Source organism: Aspergillus foveolatus (assembly GCF_047715535.1).
Source record: "Aspergillus foveolatus strain CBS 279.81 unplaced genomic scaffold BDW70scaffold_1, whole genome shotgun sequence".
In the NCBI taxonomy this organism is placed as follows: domain Eukaryota; kingdom Fungi; phylum Ascomycota; class Eurotiomycetes; order Eurotiales; family Aspergillaceae; genus Aspergillus; species Aspergillus foveolatus.
In genome coordinates this window covers 193192-207989 of record NW_027396065.1, presented here as the reverse complement: position 1 = coordinate 207989, position 14798 = coordinate 193192, and the positions used below count along the sequence as shown (strand labels likewise).

General features: G+C 48.7%; 3 protein-coding genes and 2 non-coding genes across 5 annotated transcripts; 2 read left to right on the top strand and 3 right to left on the bottom strand.

Annotated features, from left to right (window-relative positions):
- Nucleotides 1-71: 71 nt before the first annotated feature.
- BDW70DRAFT_125514 (nucleoporin Nup120/160) lies at nucleotides 72-4543 on the top strand. Its single transcript, XM_073734887.1, has 3 exons — nucleotides 72-791; nucleotides 852-2990; nucleotides 3039-4543. Exons 1-3 carry the CDS (start codon nucleotides 152-154, stop codon nucleotides 4205-4207), a joined length of 3948 nt encoding a protein of 1315 aa, XP_073600980.1. The 5' UTR covers nucleotides 72-151; the 3' UTR covers nucleotides 4208-4543.
- Nucleotides 4544-4849: 306 nt separating this feature from the next.
- On the bottom strand, nucleotides 4850-4921 carry BDW70DRAFT_t2. The gene has a single exon. It is a non-coding gene; the product is annotated as a tRNA-Ala (tRNA).
- A 341-nt stretch (nucleotides 4922-5262) lies between these two features.
- BDW70DRAFT_t1 lies at nucleotides 5263-5334 on the bottom strand. Its single transcript has one exon. It is a non-coding gene; the product is annotated as a tRNA-Ala (tRNA).
- Nucleotides 5335-5560: 226 nt separating this feature from the next.
- On the top strand, nucleotides 5561-6773 carry BDW70DRAFT_1028 (YdcF family protein). Its single transcript, XM_073734324.1, has one exon. The coding sequence runs from the start codon at nucleotides 5705-5707 to the stop codon at nucleotides 6515-6517; it is 813 nt and encodes a 270-aa protein (XP_073600979.1). The 5' UTR covers nucleotides 5561-5704; the 3' UTR covers nucleotides 6518-6773.
- On the bottom strand, nucleotides 6764-12205 carry abcB (putative ABC multidrug transporter; the record flags this gene model as incomplete). Its single annotated transcript, XM_073741754.1, has 15 exons — nucleotides 6764-7273; nucleotides 7334-7729; nucleotides 7788-7868; nucleotides 7926-8544; nucleotides 8596-8728; nucleotides 8758-8829; nucleotides 8883-9016; nucleotides 9068-9409; nucleotides 9463-9625; nucleotides 9682-10466; nucleotides 10519-10752; nucleotides 10824-11103; nucleotides 11156-11382; nucleotides 11436-11960; nucleotides 12049-12205. The coding sequence occupies 15 exons, from the start codon at nucleotides 12203-12205 to the stop codon at nucleotides 7030-7032; spliced, it is 4392 nt and encodes a 1463-aa protein (XP_073600978.1). The 3' UTR covers nucleotides 6764-7029.
- Between the last annotated feature and the right edge of the window lie 2593 nt (nucleotides 12206-14798).

The window sequence follows — 14798 nt, the reverse complement described above, 5'->3', positions numbered from 1 at the left end:
ATTTTGCTTTTTGAGTTGCGGAAGAGCTTCAACTTAGCTTTCTGCCCTTCAACTCTGTCGAGCTGTCAAACTCTCACCTTTCTTCGTTTTGGGCTATGGGGAACTGAACTGAACATTGATTATTGTGCAAGCTGGTCTGCTGCCATTCGACATGGCAAAGATTTACAAAGATACCCAGGTCGACCTCCGGCCGTACTCGCCGAGCACCATCGTCAACATTCCGATTCCAACACAAACAAGCTCGCAGAACCGGGCGCGATTCACAATCTCCTCCCTCACAGATCTCGTCGAACCGATCGCGAAAGATGAGGATGAGTTCGCAAGACGATACATCGCGACGCAGGGGGCTGTGTATTTCCGCAAACGCAACGTTTACCCGCGAGCATTTCTCTGGAGGGTCGTCAATGAAAGCAAGGTTTTAGAAATACAATGTGTGGATTTGACAAAGAGTGGCATCGAGAACCATGAATATAATATCACGCTGCGATTGGACTTCCAGGAAAAGATTCTGCCATCGGGCGTAGCTCTGGCCGACTTGGAAGACCACGATGTGTTGAATTTGTTTGTGATCACGGCCTCCAAGGAGTTGCACACCTTGGCTTTGCGACCAGAATTCTTCCGGAAACCAGCGTCAATAGACCAAAAAATCTCGGACTGGTGCAAATCTTATATCCCGGCACCGTTGGCTTTTTCGCATCCGCATAGATTACATGCGAGCAGCCCGCTGGAGCTGTTCATCTCCCTCGACAGTGGTGCGCTCTTACGATTGACCCGGAGGGCCGCTGACGATGGTATGTTTTGAGTTGGTGCCAGATTTGCGGCAGTAGGCAGCTAACGCGTTGCATTTTCAGGTTCAAATTGGTCTCCGCTTACCCTGGACGAGAGAACTTGGGGTGCTTCTCTTCGAGGGCTGGTCAGGTGGAATGCCCAAACTTCTATCAAATATGGCGGGCGCACTCTCGACACAAATGTAGCAAATGCGGTCGCCACGACATCCGATCAGACATACGTTTTTGCAGTCTGCCTGAATCACACACTGAAGATCTGGAATCTCGCTACGAATAAATTGGTGGCAACTAAGGATCTACTCGGTCGCGAGATACAGCAGAATTCCCTAACGTACTCGTTGAACCCCGCCGAGTCTTCGTTTATCCGCGTATTCAATGTTGAGAGGGCCCTGGACGGCGAATACCGCTACTACGCTGTGACTTATTCGCCCTTTGAAGATGGATGTTTCAAGTTCTGGGCCATCAAAGGGGGTCTTACCACGCCTTTAGAAATTGAAGACCTTTTTCCCGCCGCGACTTTGAGGCCTTTGGATCCTGATTCAACGGGAAATATGTTTTGGAGCATTGCCGACTTCCAGGTCAAGCCGGCGGAGGAAGGAAAGCGCATGGAGCTTTGGGTACTATGGAGGAATAGCGGTCTCTATCAACTATACACTCTTCACTTCAACTTTGAATCGCTAGTTTCGGATTGGGCGAACAACTGGACCACTGCCGCTTCCGATACCCGACGACAAGAGCTTCCGCCACCTTTACCAACCTCCGATGTCGTTGATCCGACCGAGAAGTGGTTGAAATTTCTTCTACAGCCAAACAGATTTCCAACAGAAGTACTCGAGACTTCCTTAACGATTTACCAGGAAGCCCTCAAGCCGCTGTCTTCCTCGAGCACATCAAAAAAGAGCGCCCCTCTTGTAGAACGTTTATGCTCTACATTCGCAGCTACAGTGTCTCTGCGGAAATTCGAAGATGACGACATGGATTTCTCACGGTATCGTTCAGATACAGATTCTAAGTGGCGGCAATTCTGGCAGATTGCGGATGACCTGAATAAAAGGAGATTTGAGCCTCTCACCCTATCATATGATGCGTATTACGAGACTCCCTGGGTGCTTCTTTCAGATAGCTGTGCAGTTGTACGGGAATGCAGCTCAACAGAACTCCTTCTACACAATCCAGGACCCGTGCTTCAGAGCGAAGGACCCAAAATCGCGGATCGATGGAGGCATCGAAACCTGGAATCAGAGCTTGGTGACTTGTATGAGGAAGCTTCACACCTCATGACGGTTGCTTCCAATTTCAGGAAGAGATTCTCAGCTGAACTCGATGCAGCTTGTCAGAGCGCCATCGAGGCGGAGATCTTCGCGGAACCCTCATCTTCTGTCCAAGATAGGATGGACGTCTTCCGTGACCGGTGCGATTTCTCAGAGCAGATTTCTAACCAGATTTATAACGACTTAATTTCCGAGATGAATGAGAAGCTCAACATTTATATGCTATCTAGCGATATTTTCTTCAAGATATTTGGGACCGTCCCCCTTGGGTTTCCCGGGAAAGACTCTGACCTTCTCCCTACGCATTTCGGGGTAAAGGTTACCGTGAACGGCGTCCAGGAGACGATTCAGTTTACGCGCCAGATTCTGATCGATCTCTTGGTACTTGTTGTGTTCATTGACGCCGAGGTGGAGCAGGATAAAGGGTCCACCTTCGATGCAGTCGAACTGTTTGTTGAATTGGTCACTTTGCTCCGAGAGTACGAGATGATGCTGTGGCTAAGCTCAAATATGCGGAAAGAGACCGACAAATTCTCAAAGGCAGCAGAGGACTTCCTGAATCCATCCTTTTCTTTAACGCAGCTACCATCAAGCGACAAGGGTGCAAGGATTACAACCATCTTAGAGGATTTGTTCGCGACGGACATCAAACCTCGCCAGGCCATTGGCCTTCCCCAGAGCTATATTTTGACTCTCGGCATCCAAGATGTGCTATCATGGGTGAGTCGTCCAGGTGAAGTGGCGTACCCCAATGCCCTGGTATACATACAGTGCGACTTGATAGCCAAGGGGAACATCGATCTCGCTTGGGACTTCCTACGCTTTCAACCAAGTACATCCTGGTCGACTTATGTAAAAGGTCGCCTCTACGTGGCCATGTCTGAGCTTGATACAGCAGCCTTGTATTTTAGAAAAGCCGCCTACCTTCTCTGTAAGTAACTTCGACTCCTATTGACGCTCTGGTGCTGACCGTGCTTAGCTTGTGGGAAACCGCTGGGCAATCTGCACGAGATGTCCTCGACACTCCTCGATGTTGTCTCTGTGGACTGTTTCCATAATGGACTTCCAAAGTATTTCCAGCATGTGCTATCAATATTTGAGCAGGTGCGGGCATTTTCTCATGTTTCAGAGTTTGCTAGCCTAGCATTGCAAGCTCTCGCGAGTGAACACGGCAGCGAGCAGGACATAGAGGTCGCCCGATTGAAGAATGACCTCCTCTCGCGCCTGTTTTATGCTTCGTTGCAGACCTGTCAATTCGACCAGGCATATTCCGCTCTCTCCCGGTACAAGGACTCCGCACTACAGAAGTCCGCTTTGAATTCCCTCATCACCAGCATCCTGGCTGCTTCAGGTTCAGGTAGCGCTGGGCTCGAGCAGATCCTCGCTTTCCCAACCACTCTAATCCCTAACCTCGCCTCTCACGTGGACGAGATTCTGGTCTCACTTGCCCAGAAACAGCCCTCAACTACTCCTTTCGACACCAAAACCAGATGGACCGAAGGCACGGTGGATTACCAAAGAATCCTCCAAGCCTACCGTATCAAGCGCGGAGACTACCGTGGAGCTGCCGAAGTCGCCTACCACAACGTCGAACGCCTCCGCCAGGCCAGAGACACATCCACCCACCACCTCCTCTCCAAAGCCAAAGCAGGGGATCCCCTCCACAACATTCTCGAAGAAGATGACCCCGAGAGCAACGAAATCAGACACGAGCTTTTATCACTCATCAACCTCCTCGCTTGCGTCGACAAAAGCGAGGCTTACATCCTTGTCGAAAAAAAAGAGGCTCGCTCACTCACAGCTCACAGCAGCGCCAGCTTGAAAGCAGCCGCTGGACCCGAAGACGACGACGAAAACGTCTTCGTGGATGATGCAGATGTACCAACCGCACGCCACGGCTCAATCTCAAATCTAAGATTCTTATCCAATAAACCATCTGTTTCGTTGCCGCCGCCCACTTCACCCGCGCAAGGGCCTCGACGACGAGTCATAGTCACTCTCGATCACTTGCGTCGCGAATACCAATTGGAGTTAGATCGAGTGAGCAGGATTGAACGCGGAGATTGGGAGTTTGGTCTCGATGATGGTGTTGGTTTCGATCTTGAAAGGAATGTGGCGGATAATGTTGATACAATGCCGCTTGCCTGAGCTGGGCTGGGTTTGAGCTCGCATTCCGGCTCGAGTCGCGTTGTGTGTCAATGATTTATTTGGTTTATTTTCATTTCACGTTTCCAGGGGTCCGTCGGTCAGGCTAGGGCTGTGTTTGTTTGCTTTTCCCCCTTTTTTCTGCATCTTGTATGGTATTTTTCTCCATTATCTACTATCCAAGGTCAGTCAACTTCCAGCTTCGTGTGTAAGAGGGCCCGATTCAAATATAGATGAGGAAGTTCGCAAAGAACCTTAACGCTTCTATTCAGTATGCATGGAGAAGTGATTAGGGCTAATCAATGTGCTTGCCCTTGTTGTGGATTTGCATTGAACGCCTCTGATTAACGAATGTCCTGGACACGTTACATGGATCATATGGACGGACGAATTACGTTAATCCGCAACCCTTTGTCTCCAACAAAGACGGAGGGAATACGATGATAACTCTGGCTGGGTTTCGTTGGCTGCGATGCAGTGCCTCTGCGATAGCACTAGCCTGAATTGCTTATAACACCAGGCATGGTGGAGTTATTCAGACATTATTGATGGTGTCCATCTGGTTCACGTTGCGGAAAATGTTCTTGAATCAATAAATCAGTTTGAATTTGAGGTGACAAGAGCGGGGCCCAAAAAGAAAAAAAATGGACACTTGGGGAATCGAACCCCAGACCTCTCCAATGCAAATGGAGCGTTATACCACTAAACCAAGCGCCCAGCTATGAATTACTTAATGAGATTCTTGGCTCTATACTTGCTAGTAGCAGTACTGAAATATCAAGCTCCGGTCGTAGCGACACGCGCATTCGCATCTGACGATGTGCAGAAAGCGAAGCAAACGGCATGAATCGTGCTTGCATGCTCACCCATAATAGTTGAAAAATAATTTTACCGGGTACATAACCGTGAGCGATTCGCTCTGCGGGGCCTATTGATTTTGGAAACTTCGTGCTGTCAGCTCTACAAGGACATGTCCGGAGCCATGCAGAGTGGGAGTAGCTAGCCATGCGATAATCGCCAGCAAAGAGTGCCAAAAAAAAAGAAAGAGAAAATTTTTGTGGACACGCCGGGAATCGAACCCGGGACCTCTCCAATGCGAATGGAGCGTTATACCCCTAAACCACACGCCCTTTACTTGTAACAATTTTATTATATTTAAGATATATACTAAGTTCCTGAGATAAATAAAATTTTCGGAGAGTATAATTCCAGTGCTCGAGATTTAACAGTAAAGACGAAAAAGGAGGTGACCAGGCGTACCCAAAACGATAGGGCGGTGTTGATTTCGGGACCTTCACCCTTCTTCCGCAATACGAGATGGCGCTTCCCGGGCCACTGTATAATTAGTAGCTTTTCCCACTGCCCTGTTGCGACCTTGGAAGAGCCTTGAGCTTACTTTTTTTGTACTGGCAACAATCCTCACGAAAAACCATCCTGGCATTGCCCATCTGGCATGAGTATCTCAAATTGCTCACATTTTAATCGTGGTTGAACAAAGTTATGCACGCCGTCAGCACGGAGACAGTTGCCGATATAAATCTGCTGGCAGCGTATCTGAGTCACCCGCAGCTCCAGCTCGAAGATCTATCATCAATCCCTCCAGCCGACTGCATCGTTATCTGTGCCTCCATGATCCTTCATCAGGCAGAGACTCTCTTCTATGCCCTTCAAGAAAACCCATTCCTCACGAAAGCCTTGGTCCTATGTGGCGGTATTGGCCATTCGACTCAATATATATATGAAGCAGTGGCCCAACACAGCCGCTTCTCCCCCATTAGCAACGACATCCAACATCTGCCCGAGGCCTGGGTCCTAGAGCGTATTCTAGATACCTCCTTTGATCGAGCTGTCATTACAAGTCAAGGGTGTCGTATCCTGATCGAGGACCGGTCCACCAACTGTGGGGAAAATGCCCTGTTTAGTCGCAAAGTGCTGGACGATGCGGGATTGCAAAATCTCCGTAGGTGTGTTCTTATTCAGGACCCCACGATGATGCGGCGGACCGTAGCGTCGTTCCAGAAAGTCTACGAGGAGCGGTCAGAGATGCCTTTGTTTTTAAGTTGTCCGCTCTTTGTTCCGCAGGTGGAAAGGTCGGAGGAACCAGAGGGAAACCTGCGCTATGCGATGTCGGAAGTGGGGTTATGGCCGCTTGAACGGTTTATCTCCCTAATTCTGGGAGAAATCCCAAGACTGAGAGATGATGAGGATGGGTATGGGCCGAGGGGACGGAACTTTATCTCTCATGTAGAGGTTCCGGTGGATATCGAGGCAGCCTGGACGCGACTGCGTGCTTCCTTCAATACACGTAGGTGAGCAAGTGCACTGCGGTGTAGTAGATGCCTTCTTACAAGAATGATGCCACGTGGGAAGAAGCAAGACATGGGAAACTAGATTGGTTTCATCCATGGAGGGCAGATAGCCCGTCATGACCGAACATATGCAGAAAGATCAAAGAACATGTTGATGCGTACCACCGATTAGCTGATTAGGTAGATGCAATCATGTACGCATCCTTCAACCTGATATATAACCACGTTACCGCGGGTATGCTTTGACGAAATAGTGTCCAGGTAACTGTAGGCAGGAAGAGTTGGGGCAAAGTAAGCTTATATACAAGACATAGTACATGATTATGAGGAAAACATCACGTGTCTTTATACCTAATACAGCTTCGTCTAACAAGATTAGAAGATCAAGTAGCCAATGATAATATAACGCACTCAGCCAGGGTGAAGAGAAACGTGTACCAGAAAAGTCAACAATAGCCCTATCGCAACGACGAACCACGACGTTGGACTGGAATCTATCACAGGGGTTCAGCACTTTCACCTTTCATCCTCACGCCCATCCGAATGCAATCCAGCATGATACAGCCTACTAAAATGTGAGTTCTCCTGGGCAAGAAGGTCATACGGGACCCCAGCCTCGATAATCCGTCCATCCTCAAGGACAATGACTTTATCATAGTCGAGAATAGACTCGAGCTTGTGAGCAACAGTCAGGACGGTATGAAAGCTGAATTTTTCGCGGATGACGCGCTGCATGATCTCGTCTGTCTTGGAATCAATGCTGGAGAGAAGTATTCTTAGTATCATGCTAAAGAAGCAAGGGAATAAACGCAGAACGTACTTGCTGGTGGCCTCGTCCAAAACAAGGATATTCCCCGGCCGGAGAATTGCCCTAGCCAAGCAGAAGAGCTGCTTCTGACCTTGCGAGAGATGCAGGTCGTCGATGTCGGCGTCTAGTCCGCCGTTTTCAATGACTTTAGTATGAAGGTTGACAGACTTTAGTGCACCGAGAATCGCATTGTCAGATGCTGTGTTTGTCCCAATACTGGTGGTAGCTGTTGGGTTGGCGTTTAGCCGCACGCTTCCTTTGATAAGGAGGGGGCTCTGGGAGACGCCGTTCAGGCGGGCGCGAATCTCTTCACGAGGAAGTCTAGTGAGGTCGAGACCGTCAATGATGATCTTCCCGCTGTGAATGTCGATCATTCGAAAGAGAGTCATTATTAGGGAGGTTTTCCCGCTTCATAGAGTGCATGGTTAACAGCGTGTCACTTGATGGTTGTTGAAGACTGACTTACCTTCCTGTTCTGCCGCAGATACCTATCTTTTCACCTGCTTGTATGGATAAGGTTATATCCTTGAGAATAGGTTCAGATTCTCTGTGGCTTGGTCAGTGGTGTGGTAGTCTTCGATGCTTACACCTTTCATCAACACACCTGTATCCTGCGGCCAGAGACTTGAACTCGATACTCCCCTCGGCCGGCCAGTCCGGCGGCACTGGATCGCGCTCTGCAGGTAGTTCCTCCGATTGGACAGTCTCCGTGTATGACCTGACGCGCTGTATTGAACCTATGTGTGTCTCAAGATTAGTCCAGAAAGTTACGAGCAGCTTGATGCTCTGGCTGAACATGATGACATTCAGCAATGCAACTCCGACATAGCCGGCACTTATTTGTCCCCGTAGCGTGACCACCAGGATAACGAGTAATACGGCAATCCCAGCAACTACGAGATCTAGTGTGAGTGTGAGCCAGCGTTGGACGGCATAGAGAAGATAGAACGGCCGTTGAGAGCGATCAAGAAGCTGATACTGCTTTTCCTGTAGTGCCTGCTGCCAGCCAAATGCTCGTAGACTGGCTAAGCCGCTGAGTGAGTCTGTAAAGTGCGAATAAAGTGGTGCTTTTGCCTCGAGGTCTAGGAATCGTAACTGTCTCGAGGTTCGAAGGTATACTTTCTGAATGGCGTAGATGACTAAGAGAACGATGGGGAAGGAGATTGCGGCGTATTTTGAGGCGATGCCCATAAAAATCATTGAGAAGATACAAAGAACGAGAACTATATGAGCATGTTAGCTTGAGTAATGAGATCTGCTGAAAAGCAGCTTACTGGCAAATGTGTTTATCACCGCTACTGGGAGTTCCATGTCGATGAGCTGCAAGTCTTGGCTGAATCTGTTCAAGATTGAGCCACTATCTGTCACGGAAAAGTATTGCATAGGGGCACTGTCTCTATTAGCACACTGCTTGTGACTTATAAAGAGTAAGTCACCTTAAGACCGTGCTCAGAAGTTTTCTGTGAAACACCTCCCCAGACTTCGGTACCATTCTGAGAATCATTTGCCTGTTTCATTATACTATTAGCCATCGCATTCTTGGGCATTTAGTTAGGGTTACGGTTACAAACCAGGTACCTGCAACAATACAGAGCATCCCAACTCCTCCAAGCATCGCGTACACCCCTAAATAGTATCCTGTGTGCTTGCCTGGATTGGTTTCGTTGGAGCTCGCCCACCACTTCACCCAGATACCTGACCCAATAAAGTTAGTACAGGAACTTGTGTAATTAACAACAAACTTACTGGGAAATGATATGCAGAATACGAAGCCAGTAATTGCCACTGCAAAAGCCACTGTTGGAAGCCATCCAACAGATTGTATATAGTATAAGTAGATCGACATGTCGCCATCTCCCCTATAGCTCTCCAACTCTAGATCAGAAGCCCTCTGAGTTGGGTATGCCGTGAAGTTAGATGGTTCATTTTTGTGCATTGTGCTTATTTTGGTGTCCACACTAGCTCGGTTCAACGCAAAACTCGAAATATACCCTCCGGCTGCATTGAGAGAAGAGAAGCTACCTTGTTCGGCAACATATCCATGTTTGTCAAGGACAATGATATGGTCTGCAAAAGGGACTCGCTTGACTGTTGATCTTATTGTCAGAACGTGATGCATATATTATGGAGACGAGGCTTACCGGAGGAGGAGGCGAATAATATCGTCGCATTCAGCGAACGCAGGAGGCCGTGGTCTCCTAGCAAGTGATGGAATATATGATTTTCTGTCTCGGCATCGAGACTGCTGAAAACGTCGTCGAAGATCACCAGCTCTCTCCTTGCGTATACTGCTCTTGCAATTGCCTAGACAAGTCAGAATGCGTCGAGCCTGGGAAACACGATGGATAACCGGGACTTACAATCCGCTGACTTTGGCCTCCACTCAGGGAAATGCCTTTGCTCCCAATGATGGTCTCGTCGCCACAGGGCAGTTGCTCAAAGTCCTGAGTTAACGCGCAGGCATTTATGACGGACGTGTACCATGCTTTGTCGAAGGCAGACATAGCAACAATACATTCTCGGATTGACGCGTTCATATGCCAAGGCGACTGATCACAGTACGCGACGCTCTTCGTCGCTATGTGAATAAACCCATCCTGACGGGGAACTTCTCCCAGGATGGCTTTAAGCAGCGTTGATTTCCCACAGCCGGATGGCCCAACCAGGATTGTCAAAGTCCCTGATGGGACGGCTATAGATACGTTCTTCACAGACGGTTCTTCTTCGGTGTTCCATCCAAACGAGCCATGTTGAACTGTGATTATATGATGTAAAAGAGAGGATGCTGAGCCTTTAGAGAACTGTGAAGAGCCTGACTCGCTGACCGCTACCTCAGACTGTGCAACAAAGGCGAGCTGTTTGGACAATTTCAGAGGATTGAAAGGGTGCGTTAGGACTTTGTCCCTTGGGTCGACATGACTTTCCTTCTCGAGGAAGGCTTGGATCCTTGAAAATGAGCCAACAGATCCAGCGAAAGCCATCATAGCCATAACAAGCGACATGAGTGGATCTGCTAGAAGAGAGAAAAGCGACAGTGCGGTGTAAACAGTTGAAGTATCCAGCGCAGAGTCTTGACCTCGTTTATGCGCAATACCTACGAAGGCTCCAAATGCGGCCATTGGCCCGAAAAGTCGAGTTATCCAGGCTACGTTAGAAGTGGTCAGTCTTGAACACAAGCCTATAATGTAGTGACTAACCGAAAGCCATATTCCAAACCAAAAGCTTCCTGAATCTCTTCGAGATTTTCAGCTCATCTATCCGCATATTGTGAACGAATCTCATAAGAAAAGACTGAAGTCCAAGCATCTTGATTCCTTTCATGGAGCCTAGCATTGACGAGGTTGCAGAAATACGTCTTTCAATAGCTTCAAGCCACATAGCTTGCCTTGCTGCCACCAAAGGCATACAGACTGAGCATCCCATCAAAGCCACTATCATTGTGAAGACATATGGTTAGCGAGGTGCTGAGGAGTCGTAACGTGGACTGAGGGTCACAACCTACCAATTGTTACTCCTACAGGGACCACGCAAGCAACGCCTAGTTCCCTTTCTAAAAGGAAAACAGCCAATGCTATTTCTGCGATATTCGCCCACATCTCGTGCATGGTTTGCCAGCCCTGAACAATCCGTTCAATATCTGCGCTCATGAGGGTAATTGATTCAGCGGGATCGGCGTCTTTGAGATTTAATGTACACGCCTTTCTGTAAACCATTGATACGATGGCTCCTCTGACCATTGTTATTGCGCGGTAAGTCAGATGCTGCTGCTGTCCCATTGTAACCTAAAGCCATACTGTCAGTATCGTCCAGATGCAGTAGAGCTCGCACACTCACTCCCAATCCAATATATACGAGAATGTATGCCCCAATCAGTCCGTAACCGACGTTATTCGTTGTACCGTTGACTGGCTCCACCGTAAACGATAGGGATCTATGTAACAGCAGAGGTTGACAAAAGTTCAGAGCGACAAGAAAAGCTCGATAGGGAACGGCTGCGCAAATCTGCCATTTGAATGTTCTCATCGTACAGACAAAGAGGGTATTTGGCTCTTTCAAGGAAACTAGAACTCATTAGCACAAGACTAGGAAGCTATCCATCAGGTGCCGTAGGTACCCTGATTCCAAGCTGCTTCCAGAGCCAAGTGTAAGTGCTTCGAGGATAGTTGCTTGTCGAGAACGAAAAGATCTTCGACCGCGAGAGACTGCGACAGACCCTGCCGGAATAACGGATTCAACCACCAGAAAAACATTCTGTTGAATATTCCCCCCGTTGCTTCCGGTGGATAGGCCTTGTATTCATCGCGCAGTATCGATCTTTTGTCGGAGGATTCGAGAAAGAGTAGGAAGAGTTTGAGGCCAACAGTAACAGATGTCAAGATCGCAATTATCTGGCTAGTCCCTCCAATCTGCCAGAGCCAAAGCGTCCTCGCTTTTGCTATGTCGAAAAGAAGAGTGATAAAAAGGTAGACATTGAGAAGGAAGGATGGTGGGGTAGAGAAGTTGTGTTCAGCGTACGAGAGGAGGCTAAGTAGGAAGAAGGCGGAGGTCAAGACGGCGTTGACAGCAACAGAGGCATCGGTCCGCGAGGCTAAGACTGACGGGCGTGCCCATTGTGTCGTTAAGCCCAACTGCACAATTCCTAAGCAGATCCAGGTAGACTGCTCGGTTTACAACCTGATGAGTGAATGGATTTCAGAGTTACGATCTTGTAATGAGTTCGAACTCACCAATTTCGCGTACTCCAAGGCAGAAGGCACCACTCTGCGAGACTTCTGGAAAAGATGCCGTATTCGCCATGGCAGGATTATTGCTATGATCGCTAGAGGCAAAACACCTAGGATCACTTCTTCGAAGAGAAGGGAGAAATCGAATCCCCCTCGACATGAGGAACGAACTGGATGTAGTGAATTGTCCGCCTGCTGGCACAAAGAGGTGGACTGGAACGCCATCACTGCCTTCTACAGCAGCCTCCCATGAGAACCTTGAAAGGTATGTATGTTACTGAAGGCATAAGATGTCACCTTATAGCGGCAGAACTTTCTTGGACTTCTGGAGGCCTCGCCTAGGTCTTGCCAAGTTAGATCTATATTTGCTGCTTTGTTTTTCTTTTTTGGCGTCCCAATGGGGCATTTATCAACTTAGGGGATATCCTGCGAAGGGACCCACGTTTTCGCTGAGCATACTTTCAAGAGAGAAGGTGTCTGGACGAACTATAGTACATGCCCGTGTACCTGATAGGGCGCTGCCCACCTAGGGAAGTATCAGAAGTTACCCAATCTAGCCCATATGTGGATGTGTGATCGCGAACGTAACCAATCGTAAAAACGTTGGTTACTTCGTATATCTGACCTCGCCATAAGGAGAGAAAAAACGCGATCCTTTTGGCAGCTGAGTAGCCGACTCCAAGTCACTCTACTTTTGCCGTGACTGAGGCATCAGCTTTCGGCCTCTGCCGCCTGAGGCTGCCTGATTGGTTCTGTTCTAGAGCCTTACAGTCGAGACCTGATCTAGCGCTTCGCGGAATACAATCCTTGGCCCTACGCAGTGGCAATAACTCCTGACCCCTCGCATAGCCTTGAGTGACCCTTGAGTGACGGGAGCAAATCGCCGACCAACACGAGGAGACATGTTGTGTAACCTTAAAGCTGTCACCGAGGTGGGCGAATCGGAGGTTATTGAAGCGCTTCCAGATTCCCAATGTCTGTGAGGACGTTATGGATGGATGAAGTCAGAGTTGGGTAGTACCTATACAGCGTAGTCAACGTTTGCGGAGGAGGGGAAGGGGGATTCGATTCCTTCACCAGCTCCTGTCTTCCGCCTTTGGTTGTTGATGGTAGCTCTGAGTCTGGCTTGATGTCAGGGGCAAGGCGAAGTTGCTCTTCATTTCGAAATAGTGCACGACCATTGGCAAGCAATCGATTATTCTTGCCTTGATGCTTCAGAGACGCGCATGATCATCCCGGATTGCAAACCCGACGGGCCCCAGCTGGATACGGCAATGATCGTTTCTGCAGCCACCAGGTAGTCTAGGCGATGGTTACCCCAAGAGCTCAGGCGCTCTGACAGTTTCTAAATATGACTAGGATCAAATCATGATCATCTTCTGAAAAAAGTTTTACGTCAACTTTTTTGGTCAGCGCTCTCCCGTTGGTAGCCCGTGGATAAACTCACGCCGTAACTGACAAGAGGCCGAGACTCGTTCGCCAACAATATCCTTGTTCCTCGATGCAGAGAGCCCAGCAGGATCCATCTCGCTGAGGCGAACAAGAAACCGAATTGTTCGCCGACGGCGATGTTCGCCAACCGGATTTCAAACAGGCTAGGAATAGAATCCTTGTCGAGCGGGGCGTCCGGCACGGCCGAGATGTGCAGAGGATACGTCGGCCCGCAGTATTGACCAGGCTGGAGTCTTGCTCCACCTCGAGTCTCCTAGGAGCGAGGAGCAGCAAGCGAGTTCGAGAACCGATCCTTGATTTGGACATATGTACGTACCTCGAAGAAGTATTGTCATTGAGAGCCCAGGCTCGAGTTGTTGACGAGGCGAGTGTTAGTGTTAGTGTTAGTGGCGGCAGATGGGGAGCTCGGCAGGGCAGGTTCAACTTGGCTCCAACACCATCAAATGTTGGCTTATTAGTCCCCATCGAATATCGTTCCGCGTCTTCCGCCACGGCAGCCTTTCCTGATCGAGAATAAGCGATGTTCACTGCGGGAGCTAAAAAAGCAAATCTCACGTCCTCTGTCTGATCTCCCCCAGAAGTACTACAGCAAGCAGGTGACACGCCGCGTACCCATAGGCACGGACATTTTCCGAGCAAACATGGCTCTAATCCATGTCTCCTTTACAAATCGATAATAGAATTCCAAAATGCACCGTTCCTACCGTAAAAATGAATAGTCCCAATGGTTTAAAGGACCTCATCACCCTCGAGTTTAATCTCCAGCTTCCATCTATCATTTCTCCTTCTGCAACGATCTTCTTTCAAGATGAGCTGTAAGAAGAGCAAATGCATGTCGCCACTGGCGACACAATCCTGACATTCCCTCTATAAGATGATCAACTATGTATATCAAGGTGACCCGTCATCACCGTTGTAGCTTCGGGGCCGTCCGTTTACGTGTCAATTGGCCCTGTCTGCGCCAAAAGTGTGGAGATCGTCGATGGAGTGGCGTCAGACTATGTCTAGATAGACGATGGCCGTTAGAGTTCAATCTCAGTAAATCAAGGTTAGGGTGTTTGCAAACCAGAATCGGAAAGACGAAACGAACTCCAGAGTTAGCGTACAACATGGTGTGTTCCTCTTGGTGGAATCAAAGCCCGGTTTCCTTGACCGTATCGCAGAAACTAGCATCGCTAAACTAGCATCGCCGAGAAGGATGCCAATGCTCGTAATTCTGTTTCTCAGCTAGAAGAACCTGCAGATTTTTTTTTGGTGCTCATCTGGATCCACCGAGAATGACAACGCCAACTCATTCTAGA

Excerpts from the sequence above, each read along its gene's own strand:
- BDW70DRAFT_125514 (XM_073734887.1), top strand. The coding sequence starts at position 152 with ATGGCAAAGATTTACAAAGATACCCAGGTCGACCTCCGGCCGTACTCG. Across the intron at positions 792-851 it reads CCGGAGGGCCGCTGACGATG|GTTCAAATTGGTCTCCGCTT; the intron begins GTATGTTTTGAG and ends TTGCATTTTCAG. Across the intron at positions 2,991-3,038 it reads AAAAGCCGCCTACCTTCTCT|CTTGTGGGAAACCGCTGGGC; the intron begins GTAAGTAACTTC and ends GACCGTGCTTAG.
- BDW70DRAFT_1028 (XM_073734324.1), top strand. The coding sequence starts at position 5,705 with ATGCACGCCGTCAGCACGGAGACAGTTGCCGATATAAATCTGCTGGCA.